This window comes from Anguilla rostrata, chromosome 16 (assembly GCF_018555375.3).
Source record: "Anguilla rostrata isolate EN2019 chromosome 16, ASM1855537v3, whole genome shotgun sequence".
Classification (NCBI taxonomy): domain Eukaryota; kingdom Metazoa; phylum Chordata; class Actinopteri; order Anguilliformes; family Anguillidae; genus Anguilla; species Anguilla rostrata.
Window position 1 is genome coordinate 30,262,760 of NC_057948.1, and position 19,188 is coordinate 30,281,947.

Genomic DNA, 19,188 nt, shown 5'->3' on the forward strand with positions numbered 1-19,188 from the left:
GTTGATTAAACAGGGGCTTTACAGACATAACCCTGTTCTGAAAAACCACAATGAACCTGATATGACTACAGCCAGTCCTGAAGGCAAAAAAAACCTTGTTAATAAGCTTTTACTCACACAATCATCTTTGCTATTCAACTACTTTGGCAGCATTGTATGTTATCTGAGTATAAGTGTGTAAGACTAGCATGCTCCTAGTCCAAGTCCTAAAACTGCAGTTATTCTATATAAGCACAAAGTGTTGGACATCCCAATATACAACCATAGAGGAAGAAAGGCTCACTGGATATACTTGTACATCTCCAGCAGCAAGCTGTGGTTTTCACAACAGCATTTTATCAAGACGTCTGAGAAGTTTGGCCAGTGTGACAGCTCAAAACCTAACTGTGCAGACAATATGAAAACAGCTCTTTTGGGAAATCGTGTTATGAGCGTTATGAGCTTTGTCCTCTTTGCAATACGGATTTCATTTATTTTTGGTTACGACTTGTAAATTGTTATTTGTAATTCATTTTTCTTAACCACAAGCCACAAAAACTGTATTTTATAGTGAAGTATTTTTGGGCCCAGACTTTACAGTTCGAAATGGATCCAGTCAGAACACACTACACTGAATCATGCATGCACAGCCCAAAAGCCCAGTGCAGCAGGGCCTGACTGTACCTAAACCACGGCCCTGGACAGCTTGTGTATCTTTCCACAGTCCAATTCGCCCAAGTTCTGCCTAATGTGATTTATTCACTGCATAAGTGAATTTTAATGATGGGGGGCAGGGGGCAGAGTACAGCCACTTCAGCGACAGGCATAAAATCACAATGTTCTCCTCTCACCTGAAAACAGGAGGGTCACATGCCCCTGCTTTCATAGCACTGATCCTCCCCCTCACCCCCCTGTTCAGCTGAAAGGGACCATGAAGAAACATTATGGTCTCTGTGAAGACGCAGGAAATGGAAACAGTTCCGTCTAAAAGCAGCAGCGGCCCCCCCTCCCAGGCACTTCACACAAGCAATGACGGCTGAAGCGTTTCATGCAGTCAAATAATTAAGTGGCTACAAACGATGACCTTTACAGACGCTGCAGGACATTGGACAGGAATGAGTGAGGCCTCCCAACCCCCCCCTCCTTCCCCCCCCCACCCCCACCCACAAATGTCCATTTCCGCAGTCTAACTGCCCCCCACTGTGCAGTGAAAAATACACACTAACAACTCCCATCACCCTCTGTGTTCAAAATCACTTCCCGGAAAATGGATCCTCGAACAGCTGAGAGGCCAACAGGTCTTACTGGAGGGTTCGTAAAAAGCCACACATGCCAGACAGGTGTGAGGCACATGACGTGAGCACCTGGTCAGTGGTCACAGCCTCCAAGGAGAAAACAAACTGCCATAAAATAATGCCACCATGTGCAGTCTGAATACACTTTAAACAGCGATTGTATCATGCGACATTTGCAGTGGGATGTGGGTCATTTGCATGCACAAAGCATGCAGGTAACTTTAAAAGGGGAATTTTTGGAATTTTTCAGCCAAAATCATTATTTACATGTTTGGCCTCATTTTAAGACTACGCCATCCATTTCATTTCAAACGTGTCACAGCAAAAGCAGCAACATGACGTCGCTCAGGTAGAACACCCCGTCGCCCCATCACAGTGAATTTAGAGGAGGCTGCAAATCAGTTGAGGCTAAAACAAGATCCAAAAACCTTTGTTACGTCTTGGCCTACGTATTGTGATTATGACACATATATGAATGCATGACATATTTCTCTACATACGAAATACTGAAGAAAATAATATGGCTGTCACAATGCCACAGATTCAAAAGACACCCACCACAGACTTTAATAAGATAGGGAGGAGTGTCATTGCATTCAAAATGCCTCACTTCAAATTGAGTTTTTTTTCTTCTTTTTTTTTTTTAGATACACAGATGAAAGATTCGGTTTTGACACGTTCAAAAACAGGCCGCACCCGTCCTTCTGAGAGTAAGGGGATTTTTGGGTGGACATAAGCTCGACACATTAGCCCCCACTCCAGCCTCTACAGGAAGGGGGGGGAGAACGATAGCCGAAAAAAGGCACCCTCAGGCTCTGAGCATAACCGCCCCTGCTCACAACATCGGAGTAATCGTTCCTCTCAGACAGGGATGACCTGCACAGATTATCGTGGCGGGCGAAGCAGGGCCCGGTGTTCATAATAAAGACCTCCGTGGGGAAAACCTGTGATGAATTGACGCAATTGAGAGCAACTCCCCGGCTCACAGCGAGGAGAATCCTGGTGCAGGAGGACCCATTTACCCTCCTTAGTAATCACCACCCAGCTGCAGATACTCTCTCTGCAGGAGAAGCCCATCCACCCTGTGGATAGGAATCCATCCAGCGGAACATCTAACAGAACACACAGGACTTTTTTTTCTAGTGTTAAGACTTTCTTTCTTATTTATTTTTTAGTACCAGCTTATTATTTTTTTTACTACAGCACTATCCTATGTTGACGGAATTGTACTAGAGTAGTGCCCACAGTTTTTACTCTCCAGCAAAAAGAAGAAAAAAAAGAAACTTGAGGAAATGCATGGGTGCCGACGCTGCTCGCAGCTACTGCCAAAACAAGGGCTTCCATTATGAAATTCCTGACTGACAGTTGAGCCCACTTGCCTGAATTACTCCGCGCCCAGAGTGGAGTGAAGATGAGGGGCGAAGTGCTATCAGACGTCAGTGTCTCACGTTCACGCACACGCACATTCCGGATGTAAAAAGAGTGAAGCCAAACCGCTGCTGAGGGGCGGCGAAATCTAATCATATCTGATCAGATAAAGAACGGAAAAAAACAAAAAAAAAAAACACATCCAAACAGCAGCTCCAAGCTGAGGCTGTCAGGGAAGGAGATTAAAGAAAGGTAGGGGTGAAAGGGGGACTTTTCCACTCGACCGCAAATTAATTCCAGCCCTGTATGCTTCCCCTTCAGTTTCCTCTTTGGCAACCGGGCCTCTTGGTTTTTTCTCTGTAGCGGCCGATGAGACTCACTCATTTATTATGTAACTTAAATAAGAGTTCCTCAAAGGTCTTACTTTTAAAAAGGGGTCGCAATCAGTTAAACATCACCGTCGTCAAGCAGATCTTCAAAAGCACAGCAGGCATGGAAGTTTAAGTGGGAAAAGATACCCGAGACTGGGGCCCAACTGACACATTTTCAAATGATCTTGATCAAGTCTGGTGAATTAAATCATTTCCACACGTGCGGCGGCACTTGAAACACTGCCAGTTATGAACCGAGGTCTGTGCTGATGACCCTCAGCATTAGCCCCCTGCTGTGTGCGCAGGCGCTGGGCCTGTGTGCGCAGGCGCTGGGCCTGTGTGCGTAGGCACTGGGCCTGTGTGCGTAGGCGCTGGGCCTGTGTGCGTAGGCGCTGGGCCTGTGTGCGCAGGTGCTGGGCCTGTGTGGGTGCTGACTGCGCAGGCCTCTCTGCCTCCGGGCCGCAGGGACAGCACCGGCGCAGCCTGCTCCTTATGCTCCGCTCCCTCATTAAAATGCATGGCGCTCCGCTGAATCACAAACTTCAATCATCCCTGTCAATCCCAGGCAGCCCCCCCCCCGCTGCCTCCTGTTCGGTCGGGCCTGCGGAACAAAGCCCCCGTGCCAAAGCTGCCGCCGCCGCCACCGCCACCTCCTCCAGGACGTCATTTCTGCCCCTGCTTTTCCCTCTTTTTGTGTTACTTTTTTCCTCGCTGCCTTGACCACATGAAAATTTATAAGGCGTGGGAAAAAAAATAAATAAATAAAAAGAGTAAACAAAAAGCAGTGGGTGGAATGAGAAATCCAGCGGAGTGTTTTTATCACGTGGGAGCCGGGGCCCGCTCTCGGCAGTATTGATCCTCATAAATACTTGGCCCTCCTCCTGAACCACTCAGTAATGATCTCCATTCATTTCGCCGCTGTAGGATTTTAGATACTCCCAGGACTTTGCTTTTAATTCGTTGGAGTTGTGCCATTGCGGAGGTTCATGCCATCCCAGCAATGCAATTCTCTCTCTGCCCCTTTAACTAGTCGCATCTGTCTGTGGTCTAGGCCATGACATCATGTTTGAGTCCGTCTTCATTGATGGGTTCGTCTTCCAGCTTGCAGGGTCCCTGAGCGACCTGCAATGGTGTGGCAATCAGATGGACTGCATTTATATAGTGCTTTTGTCCAAAGCGCTTTACAATTGATGCTTCTCATTCACCAGAGCAGTTAGGGGTTAGGTGTCTTGCTCAGGGATACTTCGACACGCCCAGGGCGGGGATCAAACCGGCAACCCTCCGATTGCCAGACAACTGCTCTTACCTCCTGAGCTATGTCGCCCCTATCAGAGGAAGTTTAAGAGGAGTACTGGTGAGGTCATCAGCCGTTTCATGGTTGATCAGGAGTGGCCGCATTCCGCAAGAGACCGCAAGACAAGGCGATGGAAGAACAAGAACGCCGAGTAAAGACTCTGCTTAAAGATCTGAATGAACTCTGTACTGGTGGATGTAAGTAAAAGCAAATCTGTTTAGATTCAGGGACTCTGCTCTGAGGAAGACAGCTTTTCCATCCTTCAGCAATTCCATCCTTCAGCAGCATGTCAATTAGAGGCTTGTTAGATGGCAAGAGCAAAGTTTCATCCTGTCAGCTCCTAATAACTGCCTTATTGATTTTTTTTTTTTTTGCCTTCACTGGCTGTCATCCGAGTATGTTTGAGTCAGACACCTAAAATACACTTACACTAGGGCGGTTTTGCTATTCTACAGGAAGCATCACATTACTGGCACCAAATTTCATTCTTACAGCTGGCAATATAAAAACAAAAATCATGAAAAGAATCTAATTAATAAACAAGGTATGTGAGCACATAAGCATGAGATATAAAATGTCCACAATGTCATAAGTTTAATATTTACCAAACCTTCGTGCCATTCTACCTCTTGGGGGTAGTAGAAATTCCTCAAGAAACCATAAATACAATGTATTGTATTTTATAAAGAAAAATGATCAAAAGTTAGAACCAAAAGGGCCTTTTGGAAATTCCCCCTTAATGTACATCAGAAATTCTCCCTTGATAATATAATATTTAGCCATTTGTCAAGACCGATACAAAATGGATAACAGGCAAATTTACAGGCTACTGTCACAAGAGTGACCTGGCTAAAAAGGATGCTATCATTGAGGCTAAAATGTTGATGCACCATACATGAAAATGCAGAAACATCTAACTATGTAAGTTTGAGTCGGGGATCTACCTCAGCCACCAAGACTAATCTGCTGAGCTTATCTGTAGCAGAGAAATATACAGCTTTGCCATAAACGAATTCCCTTTTTCATTCAAGCAATCTTGCTTTAACTGAAAAGCATGGTCACAGTGCTTCACACAAAAATGAAAAGTGATGCAGCACAAATCTTAAAGAATGGACTGCCTGTCCAGCTAACGGGAATGTGAGACCTGGACACTCTCACCGTGAAATGACGACTCAGATGAGGAGCTGCAGCATCACTGTGATTGTGTGACTGTGTGTGTTTGTGTGTGCGAGTGCATGTATACATACGTTGGTGAGCACATAGGTGCCCGCATGCACCTGTGTGTATGTCTGTGCGTATGTGTGTGCGTGTGCGTACGTATGTGTGTGTGTGTGTGTGTGTGCGTGTCCATGCATGTGTGCATATATGTATGCCTGTGTGTGTGTGTGTGTGTGTGTGTGTGTGTGCGTGAGTGAGTGTGAGTGTTCGTGCGCATGTGTGTGTACGTGTGTCTGGGCTTCCTCCTTGGCCTCACATCAGGTCTAACCCCCCCAGCGTGTGCAGGCTTGCTGTGCGGCCTTCACCTGATAGTGATGACATCGCCCTTATCGCCCTGGATGTCCCAGCTGCAGTTCATTCCTGGGGGGTAGTTGAGTGGCCAGGACGGGCTGTAGATGACACCCCTCCTCTCTGTGTGCAGCTCTACCTTCCCACTGCAGGCAGCTGCGCACACAAAACAAAAGCAGACAACATCAGAGCCTGTCATCCTCAAAACACACACATGCAGACGCAGGTATGCACACGCACACACACAAAACAAAAGCAGACAACATCAGAGGCCGTCATCCTCAAAACACACACATGCGCGCACACCACACACACACACACACACACACACACACACAAAACAAAAGCAGACAACATGAAAGGCTGTCACAAACACTGTCAACCTCAAAACGCGCATACACACTCCAAATCCCTATTTGACTTCCCCAACACAGCTCCTACACATATACATGCTATGTGCACTAGACTAGACAACACACATACATCATAAGACACACACGGACTGTACAAATTGTAGCTCTGCAGACATTTTATATTTATGCACATATAGTCACAAACACTCATTACATGTGTAGAGAACACAACTGATACATTACACAGAAAATGGAAAAAGGACCATGCCCAATAGTTCAGCCAAGCCTCTTCACTTGGTCTTGACCTGTACGGGACCCACAGCCTGATCAAACTTTCATGGACACCTCACCCTGCCCTGACGAACTGACAGCCCACTCGGGACACCCTTGTCAAGAGCATTTCAGCCAGTGAAAGTGCACTGGCAAAATTAATATGAAATATTCAGTAGATCCCCCTAGAAGACCATGAGATGGAAGTAACAGGAGAGACTTATCGGCATGAGACAGTGGAGCCAGCGTGTTCCGTTGAACACTGATGTGTAGCTGCTGCAAACACCCCATCACCCTCGCCTTTACAAGCAGGCCCCCAAAATCCCCCCCACCTCCCCCCTCCCCCCCCTCCCCCTCCCCAGGGCCTGACCCCCCCCCCATGCCTCCTCTTACAGATTTTTAGGAGAGCAGGGGAGGTGACACACACCAGACCAAGATCTGTGCGCACCAGCAGCATCCCGCAGTGTGGGAAAGCAAAGCAGGGTCAAGCCTTAAAACCCTGCCATCCGGACATTTCTGTCCATGCAGGAGGGCGGGGGGAGGAGAGGGGAGGGGGGGGGGGGCAGAGAGAGGGGTGACCTGCATTCACCAGCAGGCCTGACACCTGATAGCGCAACATACCGCCTGCCGCGCTCTCACGGGAGGGAGCCCAGCGCCTCTGCCCTGCGTGCACGTGACCTCTGCGTGTCAGCGGCAATAAAACGCCATCGACAGCCGCGTCTGACCCTGGAGAAATCGGAGCCGGGCCTGGAGACACATAACAAGGACAGAGCCCTCTGATTTTCCCATGCCGGGGTTAAGTGTGGGTCGCAGCCTCTCAACCTGCAACTCCCAGGTGGCCTGGGAACTAGTTAAGCTCCGCCCTCCACGCCAGATCTGTGAACCTGACTATAACGGATGGCATTACGGCACAGTATATGAGGATCTGAGGCCGTCAAGCAAGGACACTTATATATGAGGTTGTCATACCCACAATCAAAGAACTTAAACAAAAAGGAATTGACCAATAGTAAATTCATTTAAAAAGTACATCCTGAACCATGCAGCCTTTCAGATACTTAGCTTTGACACCTACACACAACAGCCCCCTATCTTCCCAGAATGGCTCTCATAGTCAGTGTCCATCATACGACTAGGCCCGCCAGGTGGACTTCAGACCGTGCGATGGCACAGCACCAGAGACATGATGACATGACGAGCTGTGACAACCTCGCTCTGAGTCACACACTCCATGTGCCAAACTTCGGAGCTGGGCCAGAAGCAGTCAGAGTGCATCTCCATTCCATAAGCTGGTGAGTCTACTTGACATGCATCACCAACTGAGGTGTGGAAATGTAATGGAACACTGAATTATGGAAACACACAGAAGATTCATGCAAGAAAAAAAAAATATTTTCAAGGGTTAAACTTTAACATTCACCACCAGTCAGCAAATTCCTCTCAATCTGGCTGTTTTTTTTTTGTTCTTTTTTTTTTTTTGCTTCTCCAACCAAAAACAGCACAAAGGCTGTAAGGAAACCTAACTTTGAGAGGATTTGATTAACTCCAATCTTAGATCTTCCATGAATCAACGTCTCTTTGTTCTGGAGTCGGACAGTGTGACTACTACAATTGTTTGAATTGATTGTTCATGCCAGTGAGTGTAAGGGCTCACTGTGCTCGCCAATGTCTTGCTATAAATACAAGGCATTCAGAAACTTTCACTGGTGTGCCACAAAGCCTTGCAGTAACACAAGAGAATGTGAGAGGAAAATGAATTGGTGGAGTACATCTTTCACAGGCCGAGGTTTCAGGAAGTTCACAATTAGCACACTTTATATTCATTTGCCAAATCCAGCTGACAATGATTTCTCGCCGGCAAATATCAACTGCCAACTTTCCACAACAACCAGCCGAAATGCTAGAGTAACCGCCGGCAAACAAGGCAACTGAACCCCTTTTTTAAAGTCAAACGTTTGAGGGGAAGGATGATGGAGTGAAACAAACGGTCTTAATGAACAGGACCTTTGTCATCTCTCTCTCTCTCCGAGACTACTGGCAGTACGATAATACCCCCTTCTCCTGGCTAAGTTCAATTTCTAATTTCCTACTCATGAATTCAAGCTCCCAGAGCGTTCTAGAGGTCAGGCTAATCTACGCTCCATTCCCCTGCTTCGCTCTTTCCAAGACGGCGGCTTTCCGGAGACGCAAGGACACAGGTTCACTCCTGTACAGTCATGGCAAAAAATCAGCACGAATGTAGGCTACATTTTTCCCAAAAAGCCCTTTATCAAGCTCAAGGCTTCATTCCCGACACACCGTTTATTAAAGCATACAAAGCCGTTCTCTCTCTGTCTGTCTCTCTGCTTTTATCTGACCTTGATTTGAATAAGCGATGTGTCCACTGGCTTACAGTTCCAGGACTAACATGCGCCTCAGCAAAATTACTTCAAACTCTCTCCTTCGCCTCTTATATTTCCAGTGCACTGCAGTGCCATTAGTCAATGTCACTGACGACTTATGCACATAAAGTTGGAGCAAAATGTCTCAAACACACAGCTTGGGAAACACAGACGGAGCACAAACAAAATGGAACCATCCAGCGAATCTTACATTAGGTTCACAGGAAGGAAATAAGCGGTGCTGCGCTACCATTTTACTTAGCGTTCAGTAAATGATGAGATCAGGCCCCACAGGCACCCAGCATAGACGACTCTGCCCATGTGACCTTAAATGGCCCCTCTCTCCATCCTGCCAAGTTCGGGTCCATGCAGGACAGATGACCTGACTGGAATAACCAAGCGGAACTTACAGGCAGACTAACTGCTTTTTCTGTGACCCATTACACAGTCTATAAAGCAGCAGTGTCACAGAACCTCCAACACCAAGTGTACAACCACATCAACATCAGGTTTCCTGGAAACCCAAATGATGGTTTTATTGTGGAACATCAGAAAGAATAATGAATGAAAATGCTTGGATGTCTTGACACAATCATGTTTTCATACATGAGAAGGAAATATTTATGTACATTCTGTTACGCATAGTTATGGGAGAACACATTATAGTTGGAATAATTCATTTTTTTGACAGACTAAGTCAGCAAAACTCGGACTGGGTGTGTCGTTCTGCCTGAATGGTTTTCAGAATGTACTGAAGGGTTTGTGTTTGCACTCATTTGAGTGTGTGTATTTCGGACTGTTAAGCAGACCAACAAACACACACACACACCATTCACAAAACAAATAATATTTGTCAATAAACACAAAGTACAAATTTAATTAAGCCACTGAATGATATTTTGAAAAGTCAAAACTGTCAAATCATGTGGATTAAAGACTATGCAGCACAATTACATGTCCCCAAATCCTGTTAATGCCAATTCTGTCACAGTGTCAGATTTGGGCTCTAATCCGCGTCACTGCTTCCTACGCGTCCCACGTTATTCTGTCAAAGAAGAAAACCAACGAGCCCGGATGGGCCGCCCCGGTACACGAAGCTGTAGCAGCTGTGTTGATCTAACAACCTAAACAACAGAGTAATTTTGCATTTATATTATCTGCTAGCCTAAACTGCTTGAGCCTGTGCTCTGACTGTAGTCCAGGGGTGTCCAATCTTATCTGAAAAAGGGCCGGTGTGGGTGCAGGTTTTTTTGTTCTTGCCGAGCACTATGACACCCGATTCTGCTTATCAAGGTCTTGATTGAAGATTAGTTAATTCGTTGAATTAGGCGTCATGATGCTGTGCTGAAACAAACATCAGCACTCCCACCGGCCCAAATTAAGATCGGACACCCCTGCTGTAGTCCACAGGCCGAGGGAGTCTCACATCCTTGTTTGAGTTGCATTCCAGTTCAGGGTCGAAGTCCCGTGGCATTTCCGTGACGGGGTCAGCGACACCGTAGCCACAGCCATACATCATGATAATGGCCTTCTATACTGCCAGCACCGATCCAGCGCTGCAGCGATTGCATCACACTCAGGTGCACAGATATATCTGAACAGGGTTTATCCTTCATTCCCTTGAAATCGTTCAGCATGCAGTATTTAGAAATGCACTTGTTTTTTTGCTTTTTCCAGGATTCTGGTCAGAAAATTAAAAGCAGCAGTGAATGTTTATGAAAACTACCAGAAATTAACCACCGCTGGATATTGCATTACACTGCATAACCCATGGGCCTACTACACAAGCTTCAGGGGAAATGGTGCCAATTTTTGTCCCCGCTATATAGCCTACTATTTGGTAAAATTTCAATATAACAAAGGAAGATATTCAACTAAATGAATAATAAAATGGATTTGAAAACATTTTTTTTTTTATTTGGTGCATCCTTGCTCTAGAAATTTTTACATGTATAACTGTAACTTGCGCTCACAGCACCGATGCAGAAAGTTGATTAAAAATGGACAATTTGACATTATTATATGTGAAAGAGAGATGGCTGACCAAACCTCTACCTGACCACTGTGTGGCAGAGAGCCAGCGTAGGACTGATGAACATTATTGCCAATTCGGCCCGTGAGTGTGTGTATGCACTTGGCAACGCAACAAAAGCTTCACCCACATTGTTAATGGCTCATACTGAATTAATGTAGCTGGGTCCTTTACTCCTCTATCTGCACCAAGTACACTGCGGGCCCTAATCTTCAGTGGGAAAAAAAACCCATTCATCCCACAGTAGTCTTACAGCAAATCAGGGCTCTGTACAAATATATGACAAAACCCCTTTCATTTTCATCTTTCTTCTCAGCACAATTTATATACCATGGCTCCACAATCACAGTACCTGAAGGTTTGCTCAGTACAGGATTACTTCTGAAAAAAAAAAATGAATCACTGCCAATATGAATCAGAGCTATTTTTTTTTTTTTTTAAAGCTAAGTAAAAGCCCCACAAAAAAACTACATCAATCTGAGGAAAACTACCAGAAGTACTAAGCTCTGCTTTCATTTTCAACAAAGATAAGACTCAAAAAGGCCCAGTAAGCTGGTGTTGATTGTGGTGTGCACATGCAGTCAATGCCTGCGGAGCTAGCACATATTACATCAGGGGGAGAGCAGGAATCAAAAGCTCAAGCACTGGACTGCTGCTGTCCACGCACCCAGGAGGACATGTCCACAGGAACACAGAGACAGGAAGAAAGAGAGAGTGAGTGGAGCAGGTAGCGAGACAGAGAGCAAAAGAAGTGGAGAGAGAAGAGAGAGAGAGCAAGAGAGAGGGGAGAGAGAGAGAGAGAGAGAGAGAGAGAGAGAGAGAGAGAGGGAGAGAGAGAGAGAGAGAGAGAGAGAGATTATTACAGTACAAGGAGAAGTTAATGAGGCGCAAAAAAAAAGTTGACGCTTCCACCTTTCCTTATGGCTGTTTAAGGTCCACTGAGACCCAACGGATACAATCAATGGCAATATACTGAAATCCAATCAAAAGAGGAAACTGAAATATACCGCCTGCAAAAATCCGAGACAGCCAGATAACGGCTGTTAAGTCACATGACCCAAAGGATGAAATAACCACAGTGCTGGCAACTGCTCCACAAGTTGAGCACGCGGCCATCCTGAATCCTGGTGATAGTTTTCTCCGCTCTAGACGCAGTTGGTCAACATGCAGCACCTTACTGAAAGCTGGCCTTGTCACAGGAATTTCTAGCGATATAGAACCAAGTCAACGCACCGGACTGATATCAAGCGTTAAGGATTTTTATGGGATTAATGTTTTTACACGGAGGGTGGCAACAATGAGATCTGCTGGGGTTTTTTTTGCCACATGATCCTGAAGGAAAACACACAGTCTGGCGAATGGAAGCGTGACGAGACCTGCGGCCTACAGGCGCACATCCATTGTCCTGAAAACAAAGGGGAAGCCCTACGGGTAGCTCTTTTCCCCCCAACCTCTCTGGGGGGGGGGGGGGGAAAGAAAAAAAAAAACAACAGGTTTAATCTTCTGTTCTGAAATTCCACATTCTAGTTACAATCTGTCACGACTTGCAAGAAGGAGTCTTACCCAGCAGAACCGCGGTGGATCCTGTCCTTTGAACAGTGAGGACACAGGCTGCCAAAAAAAAAAAAAAAAAAAAAAGGAGAGAGAGGAAGAAAAATTATATTAGCAACACCCAGACTGTTTTTGAAGATGAACCAAGACCCGAGCCCAACCTGCAAAGGCGCACGCCGTGCTGGGTACACCTCCCGGCTCTCCCAGGGGCTCGCCTCAGGGGCCTGGGTGAGACAAAGGGCTTTCCTCGCCTCCACCAGGTTGACTGGGCCTGGCAGAGCCTACCTGGGAGAAGGGCTTACCGTGGCAGGAAGGGGGAGAAATCTGGATTCCTCTTCCCTTCCCTTGTCTCAGCCCACTCGTTCACGCAAAACGCACACTTTAATCTGTCTGAGATCAGGGGGAGAGTGGAGGCTGGGACACCGACGGCTGATAAGAGCTCCATCCTCGCGCTGCCGAATGTTTTGTCAGATGACGCGAACGCCAGCTTTCACAGCGAAAGGGGACAGGGTCTTCTATCACGGGCATTATGTAAAATACAGTACAAGCAGTTTGCTACAACTTTAGGGACAGGCAGTCTCACGTACCAAACGCACTTTTACGATGCCTAAATGATGAAGAAAAAAAACATTTCATTGAAGAGGTAAAGATGTTTTTGGATGTGTAATTATGAATTGCATATGTCTTAGTGTATTGGTGCAGTCATATTAGGCCCATTTATTTTTCAAACTTAAGAAACACTTCATTAATATAAAGTATTAACAAACACGCTTCGCATACTACCTTGTACTACTGGTTATATAATAATTTTTTTTTTTTTTGTTACAGGGAACGGTGTTCTAGAGGTAGCGGTGCTTAATATGATTAGCGTTGGTGGGGCACATCATTCTCTAAAGGTCATTAAAGTCGAAAAATCCTGATTGCGGTCTCATACTAGCATAATGCTTTATTTCAAAGGACCCACGGTAAATGGTTAAAAACAATGAAACGGCATGTTAATTATACCAGAGTATATTAGCAACCGCTTGAGCACTTACCTGTAAATTTGTCATAAATTACTTGCATGGAATGATTTAAACATGTTGCATTCTGCAGTATTAACACACAAGTTTATTCAACTCAGTGAACACATGCGTAAGGTAGTCCACTATCAACACAAATTAACCGTTTACGCTGTTTTAATAGGCATCTATCGCTTGCTACTTTGTAACATCTGGTTGTAACATTAAATAATAACAGTAGGATAGATGACATCCCAGTATCGCTTATAAACAAAACCCGAAGCAAACCAGGCATGATGGTAGGCTACAATGCAAAACACTTTGTGATATGAAGACGCTAGCGGTACGGAACTGAGAAAATTAGCCTACACAGGTTTATTCTTAAAATTCAATATGCAAACACTTACCGACACAAAACACAGCGAATCGAATGGAAATCCATTTAATCACAGGCTCTGTCGTTACCGTTCTCTCCATCATTCGAAATGGCCAGGCAATTCTTTTGTCATCCTGGAAATTATTTTCTGAGCATCTGCAGTAGAGCTTTCGGACGGTCTCTATGTCATCTTGAAGACATTAAACCATTCCATCACTTTTTACCAAAGGGTAGCTGTTAAAAGGTGTAGAGAGGAATAGTACATCTCGTTAGCGAGCTCAGAATGGAACACCACCGCCAACATCTGAAAACGGGCGACGGATGTGGATGTGTTCCTTCATGGTTGATGTCTTTTTGAATCGGTGCAAGTCTCTGCATGACTTCGTGGGAGCACTGGAAAAAAATAACTTTGCCCCAGAATTACCTTCCCGTGTGTATATCGTTCATTCGTATTTTCCATTCCTTCCTTTGTTGTCGTTTTGTAATTTTAGTTTGAAATGCTAGTCAGTTGCACTGCGTTCATCTTCACCTACCAAACAAACATGCCATTCGCTAAATGGTGTTGCTCGTTTGGACAAGCTGGTAGAAAAGGATAACAATGTTCCAATTTACACCTGGGTCTTCGAGGGAATTAACCGACAAACATTTAACGCACGTAGTTTGATTGCACGCAAATGTTCATATTAAGTCAACTCAAGAGGCTTGAGAAAAAAGTCAAGACGAAAAATACAAGCTGCAGAAATCCTTTTTTCTCACGAGAATCGGTTCGTAGCAGGAGCTGCGGACCCCAACTGATGTTAGTATTATATGGATGGGGTAATAGTACACAGACTGAGAGATGAGTGCATCCATATGTTGTAGTGGTTAGTGAATCTACGGAGCGCCTGTTGTAAAATTGATGTCAGGGAACAAGAAGCCAGTTTTCATTTTAACTTCCTGTCCTTGCCCTACTATCACATAGCAACTACTCCAGGTAGCAGCAGTGGACGTGCTGATATTTGGTGATGTATGCTATTAGGCTACGTGGATACGCGGTGATTAAAAAAACATACCTGCGGGGCTGCGATCACTGCATCAATTCTATCCCACAGTACAATCCCGTTTAGATGTACACATCAAATCTTGCTGTCAAATCTTGCCTTCTCGTGGACGGAGGGCGAAACTGCACAACTGAACCGCAATCTGTTTAGCTGCGGCGCAGCTATTTTTTCAGTCGGCTATCCACCTGTTTCCATAGAATGTTGCGATATTAAATCGAGTATCTAATATCATCTTCAAAAGCAAAACGTATCTCAGAACGTCTGTAGTTTACCATTTACCTGCCTGTCCCTAAGTTATTAAAATGGCACTAATGTCAAAACCATACCACGATATATCGCTGCATGCTTCATCTTGTCCTCAGAATTCATTATGTAATCTCTTCGAAAGCATTTATGTGGACAGACTACTGATCGTAGAGTGTAACCTGCAATGTATAATTCTAATGGAATACATTTTTTCTTAGATATTTTTAATACCCAATAGTTTTTTAAAGCATTTCCAGAAGAGTGGAGTGCTGTTAAAGCAGCAAAGATTTGACAAATTCCATATTAATGCCCATCATTTGTGATGTTGGATGTCAGGTGTCCACATACGTTTGGCCATGTAGGGTATATTTGTACTATATTTTTCAGGACTCGAACTCGAACTCATATTTGCCCAATAAACGGCTTTAATAATACAATAAATAAAAGCAGAAAAAAACATGTAGGCTATGACTGACGCCGACTCGAGAAGATCGGTAAGATTTAAAAAATTAATTATATCTGTTTGTTATTCGTTTTATTTGTCACATCCCAAGATCCTAATAGCCTCACTCTGTATTTTCCAAGGAATTTTCTCACTTTCTGATACATTTCACATTTGAGCTGCAGTTACCAGCACTGCCATAACATCATACATATTTCAGTGCTTTCCTTTCCTTGAGTTCTTCGGCTGACCCAAACCGCGTTAAAAAATGTACTCCTTTGAATAAGGTTCGGGGCTATAGCGTTTTAACTGTATACATAGACATTGACTCGTTCTTAAAGAAAATAAAAACACAACCAGTTTGTACACCAGAGGTGTGCAAAGTTTTAAGGAATTATCTATAACAGTAGTTCAGAACCGCAGGTAGAAGGAAATACATTTGTGAACAGAAATAGTAGCCTACTTGTGTGAAGCATCATACAGATAGCAAGGGTATTATTGCAGGAAAGGTTTCATAACCACCATTCCTGAAGAATCCTCTGATTTTTTGTCGAAAGAAAAAAACTTTGTCATTGTTTCAGTGCTAACATATTAAATAGACCCTGGTGTAAGACCTCTAGTGTTTCAGCTTCAACTTCAGTTTTCTTCACAATGGACAGTAAAGCATTTCTTTGTGCAGGTGGTGTCACTGAACAGAGTTTGAGAGGTAGAAGAGAGGGGTGGTCTGGTCACAAAATTTGTTTTCATTCAGTATCGTTCCCCAGAATAGGAGGAATTGTCTTCATATCTGTCAACGAACCTGACTGCCGAGCTGGCTCAAGTCAGGTGGGTGTAATTCTGGATGTTTGTAGAGAGGGAAGAGGCCCACACTGGCTGAGGAAAGACTTATTTCTGTGCCCAACTGAAGACGCTAAGACTGCAACATTGCCTAGTGTTGGAAATTTAAGGCAAATGAGAAATAGCAGGCACACGATAGACTCTCCATCTGAGTCTAAATAATAAAAGTACATACAGTACAATTTGCAGTAGCCAGGATACAAGACTGTACTGTAATTTCAGTACATTTTAATTGGAAACAGAATACCAACTGTGTGTCCTTCAAGTATCAAAAGGGTTGGTGGTGTGAAGGCCAAATATGTATAAAATGTTTATATTGCCTGCCATAGTTACTTGGTAATTTGTATGCAGTTTTGAAGTCACATAACAAGCTGTTGGAGATGGGATGATATGATAGAATAGCTGAATATCATGTAAATACCTAGACATTTGATACAATTATGAAACATTTGATTTGTGTCCTATATTATTTCTCAAATAATTGTGTGACATACCACTCAGTGAAGCCATCACTTATATATACATTTTCCTGAGTCTGCATATAATTTATACCAACCAAAAACACAAATATTTCTTAACCTACACAAAAAGGCACCGCTGGGATTCGAACCCAGGATCTCCTGTTTACTAGACAGGCGCTTTAACCAACTAAGCCACGGCGCCACCGCGAATCTTGAGCGAAAAAAAGCCTTCTCAACCGATGCTAAGTAATAATGATGAAACAATTGCCCTCCTTCTTAAAAGACTAATCATTCTTCAAGACCGAACTACTGCTTGTCACTAAGTAAGCTTTATTTCAGAATAGAAGCCAAACTTTATTTCACAACAGAAGCAAAACCAGTCTCTGAGCCAAACGCATGTTTTAACGAAACACTTAAGAGTAGCTACATTAGATTGTTGTTAAAACAATGCAAGCACCGCGGGGCAAACACCAAGACCTTCGCTAAAGCGAGATAAAAGTTAGCTAGCAATGAGCTAACTAAAGTTAGGACGAACAAGCTAATTAACCTTAGACCCACCAGGAAAGAAGGCGGTCAAAGTCATAATCGCTGTCGTATGACATTCTATGCATATGGAAAGGCTATGTCAGCATAACTAGCTAGCTTGTGTGGAACCACTTTATGGTTCAAAAACCATATGGTGTTATGGTTTGGTGTTAATTCGTAGCATCAATCCAGACTACAAACCAAAAATGAACCAATGTATTTTGTAAAACATATCGTTATGTTATGTACAATAGATACATCATTCAGCAAACTTTGTGTTGATATCCGTGTAGACCCACTAAGTCGTCCTGGAGTGTTTTTACTCATTTTGAACAATTCTCGCATCTCTTCTTTCTGTCAGACTAGAATCAACCGCTGTATCGAGTCTGGAAAAAAGGTTCTTTCTTTGAGCACAGGACGTCATTACTATTGAATAACGTGCTGAAAAAACTTATTTAGCTTGTTTAAAAGGCCTTTGGTTGCATACATTCGGTTGCCTTGCATGTTTTGTGTTCATTGTTTTTATCACTTTATTTCTGCTGTCTTTATGCTGGCATACCTTTCTTCAAGTTTCTCTTAAGTAACAGGTTAAAAAACACACAGCAAAACCATAACTGTAAGACAAATTGTGTAGTCTAGTTCCAGTAATGTAGTAGTCCATAGTTTTACAGTGTTTTGCACAATATACCATGTAAAACTTGCTCTTAAATAACTGGTTTTCTGGCTGAGCATAAATTGAACAACCAGTTTTAGAGCAGAAGAGTGGGAAAAATGACATCAGTCATGTTCAGATGCTTTAGTCAACCTTTTTATTAAACATTTCTTCTCCCATCTCCATCTCCGTGAAAGCCATGGGTCTATAACCCACTGTGCATTCTGTATTGCTGTTGTTGCCTAGCAACAGTGTCAATGCCAACTGGGAGCAGAGAGAAGTCAGCAATAATAGATCTCAATAGGAACACTTAAGAGACCTGTGTGAATCCTAAAACTGAGAACAGTGTCAAGGACTAGCATTGAATTTGCACCCAATTAGGCCGTACTGCTCCAACCTTCCATTTTCATGTGAAGGTCAAAGGACCTAAAATACTGCTAAAATGCATGAAATCTAGACCAAGCTAAATGGCGTTGTGTTCTCTATGCATGTATAACTCACAAAGTCTACTATTGCCTTTGATGAGCCTAAGCATGTCAGGATTTATGCCATGTGGTGCAAGGCTGAGATTTTGGGGGGATGCATGTACCATTAAAGCACACGTGTACCTGAAGAAACCCAATGTGCCCTTGAAATACACCAAAGAGCAGGAAACCAGCCCAGAAAAGGGTTCATCAGCTGAATACAGATGGACACACACCCACAGAAAACCACCTTTCTATAACCTTAGCCATACAAGCAAGCTTTTGATTGTGCAGTTTTGAGCAGTCTCTGCAATCAATCTGCATCCAGGAGCTGCACAATGCCCTGTTAATTATGGGATTGCCTCATACTTACAATGCCTCCAGGAGCATGAAATATGGTTAGGCCCCACTGAACCATTTCTACCTAATACGCCCAGTCACTCATTTCCACACGGGGAGAAACATATGGCAATACTAGAACGGCAGAACATTTCTTGGACAGCAGCTTTGAGCATTTTTAATGATGTAACAAGGCACACAGTGTGTCAACTGAATCTCAAATTTGAAACACCAGCAGGGAGCTTTACTCCGAGCCGTATTGTGGGGTAAAGGAAAATGGTAAATAAGTGGAGACGGGGGGGGAGAATGAGGGAATGAGAAACAGACCAGAGCTGGAATTTAAAGGGCACGTCAATGCAATTCCCATCCTGGCAGCATCAGACAGCAGATGTGGGTTGGGACAAA

General features: G+C 44.1%; 1 protein-coding gene and 1 non-coding gene across 5 annotated transcripts in view; both read right to left on the reverse strand.

Moving 5' to 3' along the window:
* Nucleotides 1–15,171, reverse strand: part of lrp3 (low density lipoprotein receptor-related protein 3) — a 28,958-nt gene extending 13,787 nt beyond the window's left edge. Inside the window, exons 1-4 of one of the 4 annotated variants that reach the window (XM_064312062.1) lie at nt 14,830–15,171; nt 13,809–14,011; nt 12,413–12,460; nt 5,831–5,969 (exon numbers count right to left, since the gene is read on the reverse strand). In XM_064312062.1, coding sequence (XP_064168132.1) covers nt 5,831–5,969; nt 12,413–12,460; nt 13,809–13,881 — 260 coding nt within the window. In that variant the 5' untranslated portion in view covers nt 13,882–14,011; nt 14,830–15,171. The other 3 variants (XM_064312061.1, XM_064312060.1, XM_064312063.1) reach the window with 3 other exon arrangements.
* Nucleotides 15,172–16,931: 1,760 nt separating this feature from the next.
* trnat-agu (transfer RNA threonine (anticodon AGU)) lies at nt 16,932–17,005 on the reverse strand. Its single transcript has one exon. It is a non-coding gene; the product is annotated as a tRNA-Thr (tRNA).
* Between the last annotated feature and the right edge of the window lie 2,183 nt (nt 17,006–19,188).